The sequence below is a fragment of the Larimichthys crocea genome, chromosome XXI, assembly GCF_000972845.2.
Source record: "Larimichthys crocea isolate SSNF chromosome XXI, L_crocea_2.0, whole genome shotgun sequence".
NCBI lineage: Eukaryota > Metazoa > Chordata > Actinopteri > Sciaenidae > Larimichthys > Larimichthys crocea.
The window spans coordinates 3,664,733-3,689,380 of record NC_040031.1 but is presented as its reverse complement, the minus strand read 5'-3'; the positions used below and the strand labels follow the sequence as shown (position 1 = coordinate 3,689,380).

Here is a 24,648-nt window from a genome sequence, read left to right as displayed (position 1 = left end):
AAATGAGATTTTAGTATTACACTCGTGGGTCACCTAAGCTGCTAATTTGGGAATTAGATGTTTTGACTGACTCCAGTGTGTATGACATTTAGACTCATTGTAACCAGACCTTTGCATGGTAGGAACCTTTATTTAGATTAAAGCAAACACAAACTTTACAAACAAAACGACCAACCAACCTTCAAAATAAAGTGCATGAAACAGAACTGGACAGCAGGAAACAAAGTGTTACACAATTTGAACATATTCTAAATGCAATATCAAAGTACTGTATGTATTATAAAGTGAATGGTTCCTTAATGGCATCTTATCAGTTAATGAGACCGGAGTTTTACAAGTTTGAGGTCAGAACACAAAGTCCGCCTCCGTCATGTCGATGGCCCAGGCGAACTTGTCCCTTTGGCTCTTATTGTAGATTTTGTCTACCTGTACCTCCATGTTCTTACACCTGAACATATGGGGAAAAGATTGTTAAGCATACGCTGCAAAATAAAGATTCAGTTTAACACACCAGGTAATCTTCTAACACGTCTCAAAATCTTTTTCTCTTAAGTAACACAACAGATTGACAATATAAACACACTGCTGCAACACAAGTAGAAGAAAAGGTAAATAAAAGCAATGGGCTATACATGTGTGATGATTTACAGGCCTTTTAATATATAGTTGACTTCATGAGCATGTTTAATATACAGTAGCACTGGTATGGGAAAGAAGCTCATTACTAACAATGTATATTTGAAGATGAGCTACTGGAATAACACATTTTGATTTGCTTTGAGGTAATAGAGGAAAACTACAGATAGTGTAACGGCATAAATAAAAAGGTTTAAAGAACAAATAGCTATTTCCACATTTACTGGAAACTAAGCTATGCTACACATACGTTTTCTGCATTATTGACAATTACTTTCAGCTAGTGTTCTGTAAATCTGTTGATTAAATGATGACAATGTAAAGTGAGTCTAATGATCTGTATACTCACTGCTTGAAGTTTGTCATTATACGGCATGCATACATGAATTTTAGCTATGTACAAGGGTTTTTCGCCAAGGCATCGAGGTTGTTAGAGTGTTAGTATTTACTCACCAAGCCACGCTAATGCGTGGGTCCAGATAGTTAAGCTTGGAGGTACCCAGTGCAATCTGTTTGTTTTCTTCTCTGTCAGTCGCCTGGACCTCCATCTTCAGCAGCTGGTCCTCACAGCGCTTCACAGCTGCCTTCTTCCGCTCCACCAGCCTGACAGAAAACACATAGAAAAAGAAAGAGGAGAATAGAGTGGTAGAAATAAGACCCCTGACTTTTTCAGTAGATGTTTTGAGTAAATACATAAAAGCAGCAGAAGAAGTCGTCCCCAAAGCATCTACAAAAAAACAAAAAACATAAATATTCAATGTTGTAAAACAGTTTCCCAATCTAGGGGCTAGGGGTGATGGACAGGAGTAAACACCACCAGACCACAGTGTGGTTTGTACATGGCTGAGATGAAAACTCCATGTGAATATCTGCTAGCTGCTTTTATGTGGTCACAAATTGCCTACATTTTTTATTTCTTATGGAACCGTGTGCTGCTCAATACTACACAATGTTCTAAACATCTAAAGTCTAAACATCCAGTGAATAAACTTAAAAGAAATGAAGGCAATACACAGAAAGTGTTTGTAATTTCCTTTTGGCTGCAGGCACAAAGACAGCAAATTAAAAACAAAGAAGTTCATCTCTGCGAGTTAACAGCACCACACACCACCACAGCTATCGTGTTTTCATCTCTTGTTTCCTAAAGCATTTACCCACAGCCCAACAACGGGAAGCAGTTTTCTCTGTATTGTTTGAAGCCACTTAATCCTCCAGGGTACCTTTCTAGTAGTATTTGTATGTGGTACTTGGTCATTTTTAAATCGCTTTAATGAAAAATGACTTGAATGATTTTTATTATTTTTTTTTTTCCTCTAAGACTTACGTCTGCAGCTTGGAGTCTGAGCTGCCTTTTGTTTTCGCCTCTTTCTTGGCCTGCTTCAGCTCCGTCTTTGCTAGCTCCAGCTGTTCTCTCCGAGCCTCAATCTAGATGGGGCACATAGGCATGTTTTTATATATGGACTAAAGTTGGCTTCAAAATCATTGACTGGGAAACGTTACAAGAATTCACAGTCTCTTGAATTCTGGCCTGAGCAAGAATGACTGTGTCCAATAAAGCAAGTCAAGCTGTTCTTACCTTTGCCTGAAGGTTAGCCATAGACTGATCGAAGGTCTTTGGCGGCGCCCGCTGGTGGTTACACAGGATGGCAACTGCTCTGTTAGCCCTGTTGTAGGCCAGCAGTCTCTCTGCCTCATTGTCTGACTCTGTGACAGAATGACAGAACCGTCATTTGTGTTTATACGGGAAAATCCTGCTGAGAACACATATCTGACCAGAATTATTCACACACATTGAAAAGATAAACCATCTTACACACACACACACACACACACACACAATTACAGCTTGCTACGGCTTCATATCATTTATTCAGATCCTTATTTGCTTCATTTCATCTTCCTGGGGTCCGCACAACACACATGCACGATAACCATGTCAACCCGAAGATAGGCTCCCAGTGGCACTCCACAAATGAGAAGAAAGCGTGACACTTCTATCTCTGAATGAGAAAACTGTGGCAGAGGCAGCCAATGGAACCCTGATAACAGCGAGGCAGAGACGCACAGCACTGGCTACAGTGATAATGTACACCTGCCATGGCTGGAAAAGCTGGCTAATGTCAGGGTATCTTAAATCAAGCAAGCTTAAAATAAAAAATAAATGTTTATCATGGGACTTCACGACACAAGTAGCCAGGTGATAAGACGGTGATAAGAGCCAGACTGATAAAAGTCTCCCTGGCACTTGTCCAGCTGCTGAGGAATATGATCCAGCGCTTTAAAAACACTATTTATGTTATGTTAGACTGCTTTATAGCAAAGCGAGTGTGTGTGACTTACTGTTTGTGAGCTCTTTGAGCTGCTGCTGTAAAGTTATGGAGGCGTTGTATGTCCTGAAGACCTTTGCAGTCAGGCCTGCCATGAGAGAACTCAGGTGCTTGTTCAGCATGTTTGTCTGCAATGAGAAATGGAAGGCGAGGGACAAAGCGAGACAGACAAAGAACAGCACATTCATATCACCGGGCTGTAGAACAAATACACTGTCACCACAAAACTACTCCAACCAACTGAAGCACAGGTCTCCCACTAGGTGGCACTGTGGCATTGTACGACCGGCGCATGCAAGTCTTAAGTCTGTAACATACCATAACAAATAAAATCCATAAAATACCACCTCTGCCTTCATTATCATCATCATCCATTAGAGCAAGGAGATTAAAAAAGATCACAGCACTATTTCCCCTCTGACGTTTCTGCAGGTATTATAACAAGTCAGAGCTGTCAGAGCCATTGGTTAGATATCCATTAGCTCATTTCAAATGGCTGCAGCTTCACCAGAACAGAAAATAAAATAAATGAAAGTCTAAGGGCACGCCACTGGTGTGAAAGCAAAAACAAACACCAACGCTCGCTGCGCACACACTGATATGAGCTGCAAACATGTGGACTTCAGAGGCAGATAGCACATGGATCTCTAAACACAGATGAAAGGCAGGCAGACGTGGAAAAACAAACGTCCACGCGAGCTTGCTGACGAGCTCGTGGCTGTGGCAAAAGACGGAATAATTCAGATGATTCTGCTCAGTATTACAATAATAATGTGGTTGGTTTAATCAGAGTGGGGTCGAGACCTGACTGTCTGTGGCCACTGAGTTGTACAAATGTGTGTGTGTGTGCGCATGTGTGTGTGTCTCACTCATTAGAAACAGAATGAGGGAGGGGGTTTTTCGCTTTTTATGTATACATACGTGTGCATGCAGGTACACACATCCACATATTCTACCTAACTCTACACCCTGCAATGCTAACGAACGTTTCTGCAGGGCTGAGGGGCAGGTGGGGTAGTTCTCACACACCCCAACTCTCTTTGCATGACGGTGTGTGTTTCTGTATGTCATCCATGTCTACTCCTAAAGGAATTATTACAATTGTCTTTACCGCAGTTGTAATTTTCTGTCTAGAGTACGTGATGCTATGTACTGGACTTTTCCCATTAACATACTGCTATCCAATTTGTGGTGATGGAAACTAACACCAGGGAGAAAATTATTGACTGCTGCCTAAACTAGTTATGATGATCTGCTTTTCATTTTTCACTCGATCCAATTTGTGTGTTCCCTGCATCAGTTCCCTCTAAAAAAATTCTAGTAGATGGTGGAAGGCACACAATGGACCGGAGAGAAAATAATGAAATGTGGCAAAATGAAGCAGCTCATAGGGAATACACTGCACTGCAGGTAGTAATTTAATATTTGACTAAGATCTAACTAAGAACTCCCATTGAGGTTGCAGTGAAACACACACTGTGTGTGTGTGTGTGTGTGTGTGTGTGTGTTGGCGCTCTAATGATGTGGACTCTGGAGGGGAGGCTTCTAGACAAACGCCTGCATTTTCAGACCTCAATATGATGTGTGTGCATGCTCACAAAACCCCCAATCACTGTGCCCGAGCACTTTTGAATGCAATACTAGGGGAGCATCTCTTTCTCCCCATTCTCTGAAATGTCATTTGTTACAAAGTAAATGTTTGCTTGCAGATTTTTAAAAAGCACAGGCCACATTAACCAAACACAGCACGGGGTTGTGTGTGTGTGTGTGTGTAGCTTAATTTGTAATATTATTTATACCACTACTACCTTTATTTTTTTATGAAACACATCAAGAAAGTGCAAAAAAAATAATTCAGTTACCCGACGAGGATTTTCATTCAATCCGAGCACAGATATTGACTCGTATTACTCGTATAATACTCGTACTCGGCAAAAGTGCTTTATCCGTACCGGATACTTGTTTCAGCCGAGTATCCGGCTCAACTCTAGTAAAGATGTCAACATGCTCCGGTCAAACTGCTTCATGGATGGCCAAATAGCGTATGAATACCCCCCCCCCATCCAACAATTTTTGAACTTTCTGAAAGCAATCACACTTCACATGGTAACTGACCAGGAATGTGGAAGTGAGATGGCATTTTCACATTACTTCTGTCACTTTTTGTGTCAGCTACTGAGTTCTACATAATAAATGTCTTTGACGAGGGGCAGCTCCAGTGTGCGCTGTTATCCCAGTTTGTACAATTTTCTCATCTTACCCCTCTCTATGATGGCAGGCTTTTTACCCAGCCTTGAAGTGACACCAGTTATAAACACTTTCACTTCAGATGTGGTTGGACGGCGTGTTGTATAAAATTGTTTTATTTGAGTATACAGACGCCTTCATGCTGCAGTGTGTACAACAGTTTTCAGGATATTTGAGCCATATTTGGTTGCGCTGCGTTTATTCCAGGCTTCTCTACAGGCTGTCTGTCATGTCATACAAAACAATTAACACCATGCTCACCAGGCGAGCTCGTTTGGCTCCACACATCAGAGAGGCTGTAAATTGAATGTGGTTATAAGTCACTTATCTCATTAACTCCCTTCCTCCTTCAGGTTTTCTTATTTAAAAAGGAATAAATAAAGAATCAGTTTCCCACTTTGATCTTCATCTTTCACCATTGCCGCACATTTCTCCATCTCTGCCTTACAACTGCTTTCTCTGCACTCCCTCCACCTCACCTCCCCTCTCCTACCTTTAACCAGCCATCTTCCACATTCCCCTTACTAACCTCCCCTCACCTGGACCAGCTGTCACTCTCCTACCACTCCATCCACTCCTCCACCTCCACCCTCCCCCGCTCTCCAGCCCTCGCAGTAGCCTGGCCTTTCTGGGTGTCAATCAGGCCTGCCCACTGCAGCCATTACCATTCCACCTCCAACACACTCTGACATTTCCTGACACACTAGAGGGCAGAGCAGAAGCACCGCACTTCTTCCTTCAATTGCTCCATCTCTTCACCCCACCCTCTCACTCCTGGATTGTCTTGTATCTTCCTTTTCCTACCTGTCAGTCTTTGGGCTGGCTCTCAAACCTTCCGCGGGCTGCCTTATCTGCATATCTTTCTTCCTTGTGTTTCATTAAACTGCTCTCCTCCAATGTCACCATTCATCTCTTGCACACGTTCCCAAATATAACCCCGTCTCTCTTCAGCCTATCAGCAACGACAACACTTGGCCCAAGGTCGCCAGGCTGTGAGCTGCTGCAGCAGAAGCCTGGTTTCCACTCCAAGAAACTTGTATATAGAGTAAATCTAAATACATTTCCTTGACAAGAACAATCTGTTAGCCTGAAGTATAGTCTCAAATAGATACATAATGCCGCTGATCTCGTTTTGTGAAGACTGAGTGCACTCGAGAAGCTCAGCGTCTCCCTGAAGCGGACTAACCACGTGTACAACTGCTGCTTTCTGTGTGGCATGCTGCCTGCAGCTAGACGAAGAGGTTGAGAGGACGGCAGATTTTCATGTGTGGAAATTCATCCACTCGGCATGTTCGCTTTCAATTTCCACTTGCGCAGTTTCATTTTTATCTGGCAGAGTCCATCCCCTCTCTCTTTTGAAACTCTTTTTTTGCTTTCAGTCTCCCCCGCTTCCAATATCCTTCCCCTTCTCCTCACTTTACTCCTTTCATCTCTCCACACCAATGGCTCATCCTCATTCAATCTCATCTCTTACACCTTATAGTTCAGTTCCCTGCCTTTCCTTTACTGCAGCCTTCTGTCTCCAGAAGACATGAAAAAAATGTAATTCTATTTGCTCACAATCTTTTTCTGCCTTTTTTTTCTTCTTCTTCAAATATCATCTCGGGGGAGTTTCTCACACATTTTACCAAACCGCTGGAAAACAATCAAGTACCCTTTATAAGATGTTAGCAATTATTCAAAGCACTTGGGGGCAATTTTCACTTATGTGTTTTTTTTTTTTGTATCAGCTGGCAATGTTTCACAAATACATTAGGAGTGCTAACAATTACTGAAAACATTAAAAAGCGGATAAATTTAGAGACGTTTAATGAGGCACTCACATTAAGGCGGTCAAAGAGGTCATCTCCCGGCTGCTTGTTCTCCATGAAGAGATTCAGATTCTTAAAAACCTAAAAACACAAACTTTTGTCAAGAGACTTACAGGCGTACACCACAAAGTAAGTTACTTATTTACTAGAATACACTCAGACTAAAGGACAGCGGTGTGTGTGTGTGTGTGTCTGGAGCCTGACTTCATTTGTCCATCTCAGAGCAGCGCCAGAGGACTAAAACTGACACAATTACATCTGACATTTCCAGCGACTCTGCGGGTACCACAGATGCACTGTTTCCCCTAATAAACGGTAAAATATGCAAGAGACCAATTAATAGCAACAGATGTGTTGCTTTACAAAACCACACTGACATATTCACTGGCAGATTTGTGTGGCAATTTTGTTCCCCTTGGCAAATAAACTTGGAATGTAAGTAGATGTGCTTCTGGGCCAAAAACGTAAATCAGTGTTTGTCTAAAAGTCTCAGAGAAGAAGCTACACCAAAGTGAGCTCCCCTAAATGGTTTAGTGATGTGCGTGGTTGTGTGTGTTCGGAAACGGTAATAACCATAATTTCGAAAATAAATGAATGAATTCTCAGCAGGCTGAATTTACTCAGCACAGCATGATTATGCATCTGCAGGTGTCCACTCACTCTGGGGCTATTTAATAAAGTCATTCAGTGTTTTAACTGCTGTTCAAATTAAACAATAAGTAGGTACTTGTTTTTTAAACAATAAACACTGACACTTAAGGTGTGAATCAGTCGTTGCCTGGGCATTCATGGTTGGGAGCTACTCCCCATTTCATAAAACATTACTTTTTCTCCATTAAATTACATATGGGACCTACATTGGCAGTGTATTCATTCCCTGTAGTGCCCTGTGTTCTCTGCATGCAGATGTTTTGCAGAGGCAGCTGTCTGCATATTTAGTATATATAAGCCAAATGTAAAACTCCCAAGTATTAGCTTAAACAATTTTAACTCTCTCCAGAGGTTAGAAATGGAAATTCCTCCCTTCATCCTTGTTGGATTTTATTCCAAGTGACATTTAGCAGCAATCTCACTGATTTCCCGGGGAATTGACAACACTAAAATATGCAAGGGACTAATTAATTCTAGCTAATGTGTTGCTTTTGAATGCACTCATTTGAATAATTATGTGTTCTGCCAAGAAACAAAACACTTTGGCTGTCAGGTGCTAACGTTTCTTTTTTCATCTCTGGAATAGAAGATAGCATGGCCTGACACCAGAGGAGGGGTTGGAAATTTACATATGCATACACGCACACACACAAAATGTGACAGCTATTTGACAGAGCGCAGACAACTAAACAAGATTAGGAAAAAAATAAAGAAATAAATATTTCCAGACACCTTTTGTGTTCTTGTATTGTGGCATTGGCTAATCTGTTTATTACAGTACACATCATCGTTTACTGTATCAGATAGGGACAGAGTTACTGAGTTGCATTATGGAAAATATAGGATCCAGTGCTTTTGAAAGTTTTCTTGTAATAGTGACAAAAATTCTGCTGCTTCGATTTTGGTCTTTTTATGAAAGTGCAGTATTAAAAAGTTAGAAAACAACTAGAAAACTAGAAAACAATTATAAAACTATAAATAAAATAACTGTAAATACCCGAGAACATGAACCTACCTGTCAACAATAAATTACTTTATATTATTATATATATTTTGTGCATGACATCTTTCTTAATTACAAGGCTGTCTAATCATAATCAGAATAAGAGTATGTATCATCTGCAAATAATTACTTTGAAGGTACACTAGCATGATGAAAATTGAAAGAATTAGTTGTAACATGCTCCCACAGCCTGAGGATTCTGTTGGCATGAGACCAATGAAATGAATGAAAAACCTAAAAACCATGTAATGCTGTGAAACAACAAGTAGCAATTGTGGAATAAAAGCTGCTACAAAGTCAAAGTGAAATACAAGTGGAGGAGGAGAAGAAGAATTTTAGTCACTACTATGGCGTATCGTGCCAGATGAGCATTCTTATTGGATTCGATAGGAGCCATCTTGGCGTTCATTATCTAGTTGTAATGATATACATACGACATGAACATTTAATCCAAAAGAAGCAGAATGGAGCAGAGGTGCAGTTTTAACAGACAGATAAATTAAACCACCACAGCCACAGGAATTTAATCTACAACTGTGCACAAGGACATTTCTCAGTTTCCTCTCTCTGCCTTGGGCTCTGTGCATGTTGATATGTATGCAAGTGACCTTCTCTACAGGGGCCTCTGCCAAAACCCAAAGGGCAAAACCTGGATTATTATCATGAAGTATATTGATGTTGTATTGCAATGAATGTTAGTCTTCTCCTAATCAGAATGGACAGATTTTTCAGGTCATTTCCAGGTCCAAGCAAACACGTGAATGCAAGAAATTAATGTGTGTGAGGAATTCCGGTCCCTTTACCTTCTTGATAACAGGGACCTTGTTGTAGTAGCGAATGGAGTCTTTACCCAGGAAGTCGAATTCTACCACATACTTGCTGCCTTCCAGTTCCTCGTGAAGGGTGATGTGCTCGACGCGCAGCGAGCAACAGCCCACTGTGTCTGCCGTCTCTCCTTCTTCCTTCTCATTACCAGCTCTCAGTGCCAGCTTTTTTTTTGGGTCAGAAGACACAAGGGATAAATTAACATCAAAATGTACATGTACTCTCCCAGCACATTCACAATCATCCCTCCTGCTCAACAAACAAACGTGTGCCAGTCAAATGACTATTAAATAAATACACATGAAACAGAAATACGGAACTACATAGAAAACACAACAAAGCCAGAATCAGAATTGATGCAGACTTTGGCATGAGCCAAAAGCAATCGTACACTTAATGCAGAAAGAGATAATTCGCTTAGGGTCAATGGAAGAAAATGGCTACATGTAATTCATTTTTCTCCTGGCAAAAGATTTTCCGTCCAAGCTATGTGAGAAAAGACTATCACAACGCATCGCATTGATTTCCAATATTTTCACATGGCTCTTAGTATCAGACTTAATCACTAAGGAGAATCTGTCAAACAGACAGCAGTTTATTTTCAAGCACTCAACAAGTAAAACTGGGTATCCTTATTGATGTTTTTTACGCCAGAGTTCCTCCTTCACCAGTGGCTCCGCACCAGACCTTGTCTATGAAGTAGAGGGCCACAGCTCTTTGCCGTGTTCCCATCTGTTTAGATTTGAGATCCTGGTGGTACTGGTTACGGATGTCGTCCACGCACAACTTCAGTTTCCGAGCAACCTCATATTTCTCCCAGTCCTTCTCGCCCTGCGTTTATAGAACCAAAAGTAGGTAAACAAGGAGGAAGAGGGGTGTCAAGAAAAAGAGAGCGACAGTGAGTGGCAAGGGAAAAGGTGAGAAATGGGATAATAATGGGGAAACAGCAGAGAGAGGAAAGTGGAGAACACATAAAAACAAAATAACAACATCAAGTCATTTTGCTTGAAAAGCCTCAAATCAAAACATTATTCAACATGGGAATAATGACATGAGTGCAGGCCGTTATATCACACAGAAGAAAAGAATATAAATATGCACAACTACACGACTTTAATGACAAAATTGTCTTTGCCTCCTGTTTGCTTCTGGTTATACTGTAGATTGCGGCGAAGACACAATTAAACCCACCATCAGTGAACGGGGACACACATATTGTCGTAAAGGCTAACAGTGGAATAACTTAACCTTTACACATGAAAGATGAAAAGAAGGAAGAGGAAGAGTGAGCAAATGGATTGAATAATGAATAATGAGATGTCGCACACTCGTCTCCTTCAATACATTGACTCACAGGGCATTTACTCTCAGAAAACAAAAACATTATGGAATTTTAATACTTTAGTCATTCTGAATACTTCAGTGCAAAATTCCTGCACAACAGTTTTGGCCTTATTGACCATGTCAGAAATGAATGCTATGTGCTGGTTATTCAGTGCAGATCTAACGTCAGAACAGTGGCAGGACTCCAAGGCGCAACAAGCTTTCAAGAGGACGTTTGATTTGGCACCAGTGTTAAGAGTTAATTGGCCTTTGCACGTGTGTCAAAAGTTAACAGTTTATTTGCAAGTTAAATTACAAACATCTGCTAAACAATTATGTAAAAAAAAAACAAAAAGACAAACACATTATTGCAAAAAATGATCTTGGTGCAGCCTAATTTTCAAATAACTGCATGGCAGCTTTTGGCTGATTTAATTTTATTGCTACATCTGTTATTACATTTAGAGCCATTTCTTTTCATTTTAACAAAATATATCTCTGCCATCTCTGTTGAAAATTAGGCTGTTTTAGCACGATTCAGTAGGATAAAAGGTCTGGGAAAATCAGTTTTGTGTGTGTTAAACAAAAGCCAGGCTGTTTTGACTTGCCAGTTGGCAAATAAATCTGTAACTTAAAACTGCTCTACAATTTTTTACACATATACTGTAGCACTACTTAAGACCTGCAAACAGACTGAAATTGGTTGTTTCCCTTTAAGCCTTAAATGTGTTAAAAGTTACCTTTGAACTCACCCCAAACTCTACAGCCAACACCGGCTGAAGTTTTGTGCCATCGTAAGGAAGGAAATAACGAGAGAGCAGTCTGCTTTTCTAATCTGGAATACATCACCGAAAGACAGACGGAAAAGCTAGACTGCCCTTTTCACAGCATTGTGGACCCGTTCAGAACAAATTGAAAATATGCCTGATAAATGAATGGGCGCAGGCACTGTGAAATTTAGATTATTTTATGTTCATTGGTGTAGTCAGCCCATGGTAAAGGTGAAAGCTTAATAGTTTGTTTACAATACATGCTTGAGTAACTGTACATAATGCATTGCAGTAAATAACACTACATCGGTCACTTATGTCAAAGTCCTATTTTTTTCACCTAACTGGTGGCGTAGTAAAAAAGTAAAACAACTGGTTAAAAGTGTTAATTTAGCCCTTAACTTTACCCTTACGATGTACGTGCCTGTGCTACAATATGCAGGGGCTTTTTTTGATTTGTACCTTGAGTTTTGAGTTGGCATTGAGCATGATGTATTTAATAGATCCCTGGATATTCTCAGTCCAGCTGGCCAGCCATGTCACAGTGTTGTCATGTCGAATCTCCTTCCAGTGGTGACCAGCAGGCGGCACGGGGACACGGGCTTCTCTGACAATCAAAAAGACAGAGCAGAAATAAACGTGTGTGTGTGAGATTACCTAGAGAAAACCCAATAATTTTGTCAGAATCTAAAACACTGCACTATCCGTAGTAGGGAATTACCAATGTCTATGCAGCTGTCATACAGATATGCCTTGTTGAGCACTACGAAACATGATAATGTACATTTTGAAAAGATTAAAATTACTTAAAGCTTTCAGACACTTTGTGCATTGAGCTCTTTTTTTTTTTTTTTGCTCTGCATTCAGCTAGAAGGTCGCACCAAGAGGAGGGAGTTTTAGCAACAAGGTTTTTTTTTGTTCTTTGTCAGACCAGCCTTTACTTATACATCAGTGGATGGTCCCACCTCTGTATGCCGTCTCATCCCTTATCCCCGCTCTCACTTGCTGCAGTTGATGATGACATCCTCTGGTTGGATCCTTTTCTTCAGCATGCCCTGTTTGGGATGCTCGCCTCTACCCCGGAACAGCCCTGGAGGCTCAATCTTAAAGTTGCCAATGCGCTCTTTGTGGTGGTCCAGTAGACAGTAGCCGTACTCGTCCACTATCTTCTGGTTGGCCTCTTTCAAAGCCTACAACAGAAATAAAACAAGAACAAATAAAGATTAACCAGAACATAAACAGTCCTTGCTGATCTTCTTTAGACACTAACAGAAAAAAAGAGAGTACTGTAAGTTATGAAAACAACTGAAGAAAAAAAAAACCTTACCAGTTTCTCCTCTTTGGTCATGTTTTTCCTGGCCTCCACCTTGGCTTTATGCATAGCATGAATCTCTCCAAAGTCACATTTGTCAAGATTTTGAATCAGTGATCTCTCTTCATGGGTCATTTCCTAAACAGACACAAAGGGTTTAACACTGAAGGGTGATCCTTTCTTGACTCTGGTGGTCTGAAGTGACATCTGCATAGAAATTGGGATATCCTCTAGTCAAAGAATTAATAAACTATTTTGACAATCAATAAATCTTTTCATTCATTAATCAAGCAAGAATGAAAATGCCCCTGGGACTCTGTGACATTTTCTAGACTAAACAATGAAACATTCATCTATGCATTTGTTGACGTTTACCCTGGGCTGGGTTTTAATTAATCAAATATATTTAAAAAAAATAATCAGATTCATCTATAATTAAAACAACAGTGAGTTGCAGCACAAGTACCATGCCAGAATAATTAAATTGTATCACTGATGGCAATAATATACATCATTTTTGCCCACAGTTATAAAGTATCAGGTAAATCTGGATGAAACTGATGCATTTTGAACTCTTATATAAGTCTTATATGCGAGTGAGTCAAAATGCTGAACTGAGAGAGGAAAAAGACAAAGGATCTGCACACAGTGCTGCTTTATTTAATTTACTGGGAGCCATTAATACAGAGCATTGAACCTTTGTCTTTCAAATAGGGCATTACAACAATAATGTATCATAAAAACCAAATAAGACGAGCGTGTTCAAAGCAGATCAGTGACCTTTCATTTAATTACTCATTTTTATGGAGGCAGAGCGGACAGAATAAGAATTAAGTGGCATCGTTATGAAAGGCCAGAGTACAGACCGTTTTCTGCTCGCCGAGCGAGCTGGACTATCATGGGACATTGAAGGCAGCAGCTTCAGTTTCAGCTGTAATGGTCAACTTTTTTAAAGTTATTGCAAAAGGTCGTCGCCCCATCAAAGAGGTCACTAACAGGGCAGCAATACAGGGCAATTAAGTGGAGGCTTTATGGTTCATCTCAGAGGTTTCGGGTACTAAAATGTCATGACAACAGTGACAAAGTGGCTTTATCGGGCAAGACAGCTAGTGCAACAGAAACTACAGGCAACCTTTTGAGGGACTACCTGCCCGTGTAGCAACGTGGACAGACCCTATTCCGTTAAGAAAGTTTAATTTAGTAAGATTATTTATTATTGATTGTTGTTGAATCTTGAACGGAACCGGTTCAAGAAGCAGAGCTAATTTGGTGGAAAAGGGGACCCACGTTACTGTTCCCAATATTTCCCGATTGGACCTACGATTGAAATGTGTTTTTATACCATTCATTTTACCTCAGCTACTATCTTGTCGTCACATCCTAGCTCATAACTAATCATGTATCTGCGTGTGCTTAATGCTTTGTGCATGATCGTGACTATGTAGCCAGCTTATACTGAAACAAAATATTACAAGAAATGCAACTACATTCCACCAATCTTTATTTCCATTCGAAATTTTGTAATTTTTAAAATTTATTTTTATTTCAGAGATTCCTCGACATACCACTAGAGGGGGCTCACATGCCACCAGTGGTACATGTACTATATTTTGAGAACCAGATCTTTAACAGCCGGACATCGTGATCTTATGGTCTTCATTCATCATTTCAGCAGTACTCATCAAAAGCAGGGAAATGACCATATTAGTTATCATTTAAGAACACAATATAAAGAAAACCTATATGGGTTAACAAACAAAATGATCTCTAATCTGACACAATAAGCATACAGGGACTTGTCTATCAAGCTTTTCAGAGCCGTTCTGATCTGGTCCACATGTGTGTCTCTTCAGATGATATGCAAAAACATATCTCTAGATCAGCACACGTGCACAAACACACCCCTCTCTCCTGAATAACTCAGTATGGACACGCAGTCAGTCTGCGTATCTAAGCATGATTGACACCCAACAGTGGGCGGGCACTGAGGGCAGTGGACCGAGGAGAGTTTTTTTCCGGCTATAATAAAACAGTTTAATTGGATTTGTTCATATGCAGGGGAGCTACTTGTATGGATTAGCATATCAATTCCTTCACACAAATCGTATTTTCAAGTGCATTGAGCACTAAGCAGCGCAAAATTAATTCTGCATGATATGCCCTGAGGCTTGGCATGCTGTTTTCTCTATAGAGAGGACACCCCGACAGACACCAGTGTGTAGGTAGCAGTCGCAGTCACATACAGACTCCAAAGCTGGAATACAGACAATTAATATTGTATACTTGGGATGTTATCAAGAGAAGGAACCTGGAGCTGATGTTATGACGAGCTGACAATGCATTATTCCCTTAAGACAAAGACTTAGACAAAGTACTCATGTACATAGAAAATTGACCACATCTGACAAAGCTCACAGCAACCATCACTGAAGCAGCATCAAGGGAAATGTTGCTGGGTAAAAGACAAATCTGACAAAACTGATGCAAGAAATGGGAGAATCTTTTGAAGGTCTTGTTCGGATGTAAATGTGAAATTTACTTCATTTCAATCGTTGATTTCAATTTTAGTGCTCAGGATAAATCTCTGAGCTGCAGGTCAGTCAGTGTTTTTTTGTCCTTCTGAACAAAATCTATGATTACTTTACCTTCCTCCAATCTTTAAAGAAATTCTCCCGGAACACCTTCTTGGTGGTGTACTCGTGGTCCAACATCTGGGCAAAGAACAACGCCACTTCCTCAGCTGTGACACTCAACTTCACCTTCTTACCTGCACACCGACAAAGCACAAGCACAAATCTAACATCATATGAAAAAAAAAAAACTCAAAACATATACTTTTGGAAGCTCAGATCAAAATCAAAGATGCAATAACAACCACCTCAGCTCCTCTAGAGTCCTGTCAGACGACTTTACAAAAGTCCAATCACAGACAAGGACAAAGATCTACATTCAGCCCCACAACTAAGAGTGAGCTACAAACAAGTACATGCAAGCACAGGAATTAACAGATCAAACCAACTCCCTATAGGACACTGTGGTGGCTGGAATACTAAACAAAGCAAAAACAATTACAGTCATCAATCAGTGTTTGACCCCATGCACCTCTGGGATCTTAAAAGATCCAATTGTGTGTGTGTGTGTGTGTGTGTGTGTGTGTGTGTGTGTGTGTTATGCGCTTCTACAGTTGCAAAACCTTTTTTTATTTTACGCACAACTTTGTCCACTGGTCCTCTAAATCTGAGCTTGCACTCTGCCTGGTTTTCATTTCTAAGATCAAGGAACAGCTCTTCATCATCATCATCATCATCCTGGCACACTCTTTAAGCATCTCTAGGAGTTTCTTTTGATGTTAAGGTATAATTTGTCTGTCCCCATTTTAATGTGTGCAAAAGGGCCGAGGTTTTGTGACTGTGCATGGAAAAGCTCTGCAATTTAACAGTCAGTCTTTTTCTTGAACTTCAAACAGGCCAGCTAAGGACTCCTCCTGTACACAACTAAACCTGCCATCATAAGGGGAGGGGGGCAGGATAACTTAAATATGAGGATAATCACACAGTTTTTCAGACAGCATCTGGAAGGTATCATCATTAAGATTATGCTGCATATTTCAGTATGGTTTGTTGTTTGAAGCTGATGAATTAACAGGCACCCCAGTGGCTCTTCTGGTGAAAACATGTCAGGGCTGCAGCGGCAGATTTCGGTCCAGTCCAGCCCGGGCCCTTTGCCCCTTTTCCCCTGCCTTTCCTGTGTCTCCTTTCCATCTACTACCATTATCCAAAGCAAAACAAAATATCAAAATATAAATAAAGGAAAAAAATGAAGGGAAGAAATTGGTAAATTTTCAACAGTAGCTGAGAGTAAACGTAGTGTGTCAAAAAGAATGCATGTAAAACCCTTTCACCCTTTTCATTTTACCCTTTCTGACATTCAACTGACCACCATAGTAGAAGTTAACGTTGTCTGGAAGAGGCTGGTACTCAGGAGGGAAGTAGGGTCCATTGTGTTCGAGGAACTTCCATTTCACCCCATCTTCATACTTCTCTTCCTCCCACCTGACACGAGGCAAGAGGATGAAAAGGTGAAAATTGCTGCTCTGCTTCCCCCGTGCAGTCTGCTTTTGATTGTGTGTGTGTGCTGGGGTTGGGTGAAGGTCGATGCGAAATGAAAAGAGCAACATTTACCAACCATCTCCAGCGATTCTGCTCCTCCTCCTCTTTCTTCTTGATCTTCAACTGTCTTGCCTCCTCGATCTCCTCTTTTGTCTTCTTTGGTTTTTTGGGGGCCGAATGCTCCCCTTCCTCCTTCTTCACTGTCTGTAGCGAGAAAAACACTCAAGATGTGAATTCAAACACTCCCATTGTGAACTGCATTTCGAACAAACATCACATAACAGGAGTATTATTGATGGGACACAGATTACCTCGGAGAGTCGGACGTTTACCTTTTCTGTTTTCTTCTTTGGCTTTTTCTTTTGAGCTTCTCCACCACTCTCTTCTTCCTGCCCATGTTGCTTATTTTTTTTCTTTGAGCTGCAGGTAACCAGAAGACTAGACTAGAATACTAATAGCTTACACAGCATTGACAAACATGAAGGGGGAAACTCATTAACCTCTACATTTAAATATTAATCCACAAATATTCTGATGCAGAAATAATGTTGTGAACTAATAATGTGAAAAGTTTCATTTCTGGTCAATCCACAGCTCAAAGACCTGGTCACTTACGTAGGGGCAGAAGTGGAAAGTGAAGGGCCTTCCATGGGCTCATCCTTAATTCTTTTCCTTTTCACCCCTTTCTTCTTTCCTGCAAAGTCATCATCCACTGGCTCCTGTTTCACCGACTCGCTAAACCAAGAGGACAGAAGAGAGGACAGACGGTCATTGTCCAAACATAATATGAACTTGAGCAAACTCATCTTAATGTTCTTTTGCAGTCAGAAGTCTGCTTTGTAGTCTCATGCAGTAACATTTCTTTTTTAATTAAATTTCTAACACACCAGCACAGACTGCAGCTTTGATGTGTAGCTTAGAGTAAAATGACAGTCTCTCTTCTTGAACTCCAGCTTACAAGGGTAAGAGAAAACCAAATTTCACCAAAGATCTTATTAACTGTTGTGTTTCTTTTTTTATCTAGTCTTAGAAATTCTGACACGAGCTGTTCATTTTGAATTAGACCACATTTAACAGGCTAATAACAAGGCAGCCATGATGAAAGCACTTTGTCAGCCTGCCACACTGCTGGCTACAGAGTTAGGACAAAATTACCCTCTATACAGAGTGCAAATCCCAATGATACACTGACCACAAGAAATCACATACGTATAATTATGATAATTAGACAACATTATCAAAACAGTAATGATAATGACATAATTACAGCAATTAGAAATAAAAACATGCACTACTGCAAGCCTGGATTTTCCTGCAGAGTGAGGAATCGGAGGGTAGGGAAATGGTCCATATTAAGAAAACAACAAATGTCAACACATTCCTTTCTTCCACAGCACCGTAGCTCATAACCGTCACTCTGGCTCACTGGGTCACCAGAATAAGCCACGATGGGAACAACTAACCGGCACACATTCTATGAGCTTAAGGCACTCCGTCTACACTTGACTGCTGATGGCTTCTGATTGAAGGAAATGAGCCTTCTCTCAGGTCTCTGGTACATCACTCCATCTGTCTTTCCTGCAAATGCTGTACATGTACATGTTCGGACAGAAAGCAAAGATGATATAAGACCTTTTGTTTTATCTTAAGGAGGAAATACATTTTGGACTTCAATAAATAAAACAGGGACAAAATCTAATGTCAAGAATCCTGTTTTATTTTTTAAGATAAATGTCAGTTCAGTACAGTTTTAATCTAAAAGGTCACAGCGGGAAAAACACAAGTGTAAATAATAAAATGAAGGCTGGCTCACTGCCATGCTTACTGCTCACTCATTTGAACATGTTGAAGGTTAGTGGAAGGTGACTGTTGAGGGTCACCTTTTAATGTCAACCCTGACCTTTATGCTCTACAATTTCTTTTATCATGTCATTTTAATTTAAATTTTTTATTTTGACCTTTTGTCCAGCAAATCGAGTTCATTTGAAACACAAACTGCTAACGCTTTGGCCACATATACAGTTCTTTTCTCTTTCAGCAACCGCTCACAGGAGACCTTGATGAAATAATCAGGGACTTATTTAAAGTGCTTATTCCAACTTGCATGATTTTCCGCAGATGTAATATGAATTAAAGTAGCTACAATTTTGCTTGGGTAATATCGGCTAAATGCGGTCATAATGACTAAAAGAGCTCAAACTGTTTCCATCAGAATAAGGCTTTGTGCGTCACAGACAAAAGGCTATAGTGTGCATAAGTAAATGCAGAAACCCTGTTGCTTACCTGCAAACGTCACAGTCACAATGCAGAAATGTCAATGTTCTTAACCGCCACATTAGGAACACTTCCTGAGAGCCAAAGCTCGTTATATTCACTGCAAAGTACTTTGAATTACATTTATTAAGCTGACACTTTTATCTGAAGTGATTAGAATGAACTGCATTCTGCCAATTTGAAAGAATCATGAAAGCACTTTGTCAAATATGCTGAACAGTTTCAAGTTCTACATTTGGAAACAATAAGAGGCAGACAAAATTATATTTTTTCATGGGCCATATAGAAGTTTCTGCGGTCCTGAAGATTCCTCATGAACAGTTTATCTAACTTTATCTTGGTTCTAATGCGTGTAAGTGTAGAAAATGTTCTGGTCATGTTTTTTTAGTATACTGCACCACTGCACAAAATCCATGAAAAGTTATACAAAAAGGTGGTTGGGTCACTACATCCATTGACATTTACAGCATGTGGGTCTAATAGCCTTATGTTCCTTCCCCATCTTAACTTTCCTCCCTGCACGAAACACACTCAACAAACACAGTCACCACCTGAGCCTTTCAGGAGGGGAATTTTTTTTTGAAAAAATAAATCAGAAGAAACATTAAAAGCCAGAATTTAGCTTAATAGTTTTTCCAATTGACATCTCCTTTGAAATGTCACTCATCATATTGGGATGGACTAAGTCCACGTCTGGGAAACAATCCATTAACAACTTTGCAGAAACACTGCTGTGAGACAGATTCGACGCAGCAGGCCTTCGGCCAAAGTCTGCCATCGCGGCAGCACCCTGCTGAGCATCCGTGCATTCTCATTTATTACTTTCATGACAAGCTACGGATGTTTGTTTTCAGCGCGGAGTAAAATTAATTTTCTGTCAGACAGCTTAACACATTGTATAAGATGGGAATGGCTTCTGTCCAGGGCCCTTGAACGTTAACACAAAAATTAATTCCCATCACCTCAGGAGGGAGGAGGAAAAGGAAAAAAAAAAACAGTAGAAAGATAAGATTTCTGGCACAATCACTCCGTGGTAGCTTCTCAGCCTGTTATGACTGTTATTAGTGTAGTGGTGTTATGACTTTACCCCTACCTGTGATTGTCAGCTGGCTCCATCTTAGGTGTCTTGACCTGAGGAGATGACAGGCATTAAGTTCACAGCATAACTGCAATGCAAAAACATGTACACAGATGACCTATGACACTGTGAACAGTAACGGTGTTCATGCATGCACAAATGTGTGCATGAAGGCTTAAAACATTCAGACAACCACACAAGGTCGTGTCATCGAGAACTCCCGATGAGAACATGTACGCACAGCTGTTACATTTCATACATGTATTTCGACTCTTGAAATATGTAAACATGTTGCATGAAATTCTTTATCTGAGGGTGAGACGCTGAGAGCACGATGCAGTACACAGATCTAAATTACTTCTTTTTTTTTTTTTAATTTCCAAAGAGTTTGTTTTGATATTTTTTGGGGGTGCGGTGGGAGGTTATAGAGGTATTTCCGCTTGTCTGGGCATCGGTATGCACATAAATATATCCTGTTAAATAACATGGAGGTGACCTTCCAGGCCACGCTGTTGCACACACAGTGTAGCTGGGGTCACTGGGTAACAGGCTAGAATTTTCACCCTGGTGTCTGATGTGCTAATTCCAAACAGGGCAAAAGTTATGTATTGACTCACATGACCATCACAATTCCTCCCCTGGTCAACGGGGTAGTGGCTTTCCATAGAGTTGTACTAAACTGCAGTCAGACTAAATGAGTGGAATTGTATTACAGTGAAAAGAAAATACGTGATTTACCTTCTTATGAGACTTCCTATTGTCAGATTTCTCTGTAGGTTTAGTTGACTTTGCACTGCTCATCCGGATGTCAGGATGGGATGGGGATGGAAACGAGAGGAAAAGAAAACGCTTGTTAGAGATGCCATTTTTGTGACACATGAGCAGTTAGAGAGATATTGTAGAAGTATGAGGAGAACTTGCTACTTTCCATTTTACTTTGTCATGACTGAATGTGCCCCTAAGAGACAGTGGAGAGCTTCACTTTTAACTGTAGGCTTAAAGTGAAAGCATATCTGTTCGGTACATCATCATTCTAGTCAGACAATCCTAGAAAATGCCACTAATCAGACAAGTAATGTCTAATCTCAGAGAATCCCCTTTATGTTTCTTTTCAGTCTGACCTTTTCACCTATCAGGGCTGTAAGGAAACATGAAACTGAGACGCAATTATCCCCCAGCTAATTTAATTTTATTCAAAATTCACAATTTTGAACATCAGTTTAAAAGGCAGCACAACATTTTAAAAAGCCCCTTCCTTTCATGCTCGGGGAAAATTCTTTCCATGAGTCTTGTCTCTGATGAGGATAAGTTCATCTTTAATCAGTAATGCAGTCAAGTGTGCCATGAAATAACACAAGGCTAGCTGTCACAGAGAGCTGCCGGGCTGTTCGGCTGCCAGCAGCACTTACAGGTGTCTATTCATCTCCCTGCTCTCATCAATTACACAAGCCAATGACAGACCCCTCCACATTCATTTGTCTGCTCACATATGCATGGTAATAAACGCATCAGATATCAAGGTAAATTAATTTATTCATATGAAGATGGAGTACCCACTGTACTCAGTGAAATGAATGCATGCACTCAATGCCACTGGCCTGCTCAGTTTATACTCCTGTGTGTCCGTCCTTTAGTAGCTAATTCACACACACACTCACACACACACACACACAGCCATATGGCCCTCGTCTGATTCATCACCATTGCAAGTACTCATTTTATTTTTTTGCATATTTGTCTTCACATTTCAACAACATGAAAAGGCGATCCCATTCACAGGAGCCATGAAAACAGGCAGCTTTGATGTGTGGCCTCGAGCCGATGATGAACAGATGTTGGATGTGCTGTAGTCAGGTCACGCGCATATATTATGAGCGCGAGCTGCTCTAAACGTGTCAGTTAAGACATTGAGTCATAGAGGTAGCTCCTTTCATAATGGCGATTGACTTGCTCTTGATTGAATAATGATTAAGCGCTGGCTAAACTGTGCCTGTCAGCAAATCAGTTTTTCCATCCATCTTTATTTTCTCTCTCTCACACACACACACACACACACACACACACACACACACAGAGCTCACCTGTGCTTGTTCCCATCTCCTCCGCCCGCGGTGCGTTCATGGTCACTCAGCCTCCTCAGCTTCACAGCTTCACTGTGCTTGGCGCTCCCTTCTCCTTTAGCATCCTTCTCTCCCATCTCTCACATGTGCCTCTGTAAAGTTAAAGCACAGTGGAAAAACTTTATTGATATTTACAAGTTAATACATTTTTTGCGGGCTCACAATGCGACAATTATAACCGCCACATGTGGCTTTTTTTTTTCCCAGTTAGCCAATTAGCTAGCTCACTTTAGCTAAAAACTAACTTTAGCGTTAGTTACATGTCAGCTAACATCTCTTATTCTACGCTGTCTTTGGTTGTCTTTAATCTTTAGTATTATAGACTCGCTCACCACTTGTAATATCGAACTATCTGGCTATATGACCTGAACAACACCAACTTTTTAGGCGGTTAAATTCACTCCCCGGGCGCAGGGAAACACCGACTGTGTGCCGGGCCGGCGTCGAGCTGGGCAGGAAGCGATCCCGGCTGAATTCTGATTGGCTGAGGGAGTTCCGAGAGTCGCTAGGTTGGGTGGTGTTACGCCGAATTCTGTGACCCGTCTTTTTCTGTGACCTGCCTTGAAAGCTTAGCGTCGCAAAGGTGGCCGAAACACTTGACATCGCTCTTGGTCCTACAAAACCCCAAAGGATGAGGTGTGGTATCGCAGTGCTTGGCCATTTAATTGATAGGGTACTGAATATATATGTCATATTTTGAAAATGCATACACAATCAGTTACATTATTTTGTAACTTGGATGGATCAATGAGGGATTTTGATCTAGAAATCTGAAGCATCGTCATAGACTACAGTACTTTGCAAAATTTCTGTTCACATCAGTGTCAAAGGGGTTTTTGACGCACAACACTCTAAATCAGCAGTAAGACTACTACAAAATTCCTCAATGATTGAATTATTTTTGGTTAGTGGCTACTTTATGATCTAATCTATGCATTTAAATTATTAAAAAATAAAATAACTTGCACCATAATAAGCATATTTTGTCACTGCACTATGTTTTATACTGCAGATGTATATATTTAAAAGAAAGCCTGATTGAGTATATATATATATATTATATATATATATATATAGATAGATAGATAGATAGATAGATAGATAGATAGATAGATAGATAGATAACAATACAGGACAGATGGATGATGTTTTTACCTTGGATGAAGGATTCCAATAGAAGAGGAGAATTTGACTTAGTGGGTGGGAAAGTGCTGCAGACTGAAGCAATAATGCATGTTATGTAGCCGCCGAGGTCCTTTATGGGAGCCTGCAGAAAGTGGTCAGTGCAGTTTTTTCTCTATATTCTGAGGCAAGTGTAATACACATAAAATAAAAATGAATATGTAAGCTCCATAAAGAAGTGGGTGTAGATGATGAGGAGCAATCCTGAAGCTACATAAACAGCACCTCCACCAAAACCTTAGTCTAATACAGTATACATTATAATAATAATAAACAGAATAGCACCAATAACCATAAACAATATTCACCATCTTTACAAAATAATGTAGCTCATACTGACCAAAAGTGAGGGAACATACTCACCATTGCCAGTCATATTTTCCCATCACATTGTCTGTTAATTCTTGTGTTCAGTGACACATATCACAATACAAGCGCTGTCATTTATATACTGTGTTTCTGTTTTGACAGCTGCCATAAAAATGGATGATTTCTGGTCTAAGTATGTTAACAAGAACATATTGCTCAATTGGGAAATCTGAAGAAATTATTCATGACAAGCTGTCTGCCAGGTTTAAGAATAGATCTTTCTTTAATTCACATACATAAAACATTAAACACTTTGATTTTTTTTTTTTTAATATGAACACAAAGGAGTTTGACAATCCCTCCCAACACCATCCAGTTCTGTCAGGATTGCAAGCTAAAATTTGCTGAAGCAGTAAAAGTGTTTATGATATAACCCCAGTCCTGTAAAATTACCTCTTACTGCACCGCTGGACCATTTTTCAACCATACAAGCAATGATTGATGATGATGATCCAACTGATGGAGTTCAAAAAATGTTACCATTTCAATAGAATAGGCTGAGACAGAGGTTAATATTGTTGTACACACATGTGTATTTACAGTTCCAAGACAGCCTGTTGATTTACCACCTTCAATAATGGTGAGAAGTATGTTTACATACTGTCAAAAGA

At 40.3% G+C, this 24,648-nt stretch overlaps 1 protein-coding gene across 4 annotated transcripts; it reads right to left on the bottom strand.

The window, feature by feature from the left end:
- Positions 1–110: 110 nt before the first annotated feature.
- Positions 111–23,030, bottom strand: zgc:173742 (DNA topoisomerase I, mitochondrial). Of its 4 annotated transcripts, none has more exons than XM_027272655.1 (20): positions 22,819–23,030; positions 22,448–22,578; positions 21,105–21,159; positions 20,382–20,419; positions 17,630–17,749; positions 17,347–17,434; positions 17,091–17,218; positions 16,842–16,957; positions 15,551–15,672; positions 12,921–13,043; positions 12,596–12,783; positions 12,056–12,200; positions 10,188–10,331; positions 9,479–9,664; positions 7,034–7,102; positions 2,977–3,091; positions 2,213–2,340; positions 1,961–2,061; positions 1,059–1,239; positions 111–954 (listed from the first exon to the last, which is right to left on the bottom strand). In XM_027272655.1, the coding sequence occupies exons 2-19, from the start codon at positions 22,561–22,563 to the stop codon at positions 1,086–1,088; spliced, it is 2,136 nt and encodes a 711-aa protein (XP_027128456.1). In that variant the 5' UTR covers positions 22,564–22,578; positions 22,819–23,030; the 3' UTR covers positions 111–954; positions 1,059–1,085. The 4 variants fall into 4 exon arrangements, with proteins under 4 accessions (XP_027128456.1, XP_010731321.2, XP_019131717.1 ...); XM_010733019.3 differs by having other exon boundaries at positions 111–448; positions 1,090–1,239; positions 22,819–23,029; XM_019276172.2 differs by having other exon boundaries at positions 111–448; positions 1,090–1,239; positions 22,852–23,029.
- Positions 23,031–24,648: the final 1,618 nt, after the last annotated feature.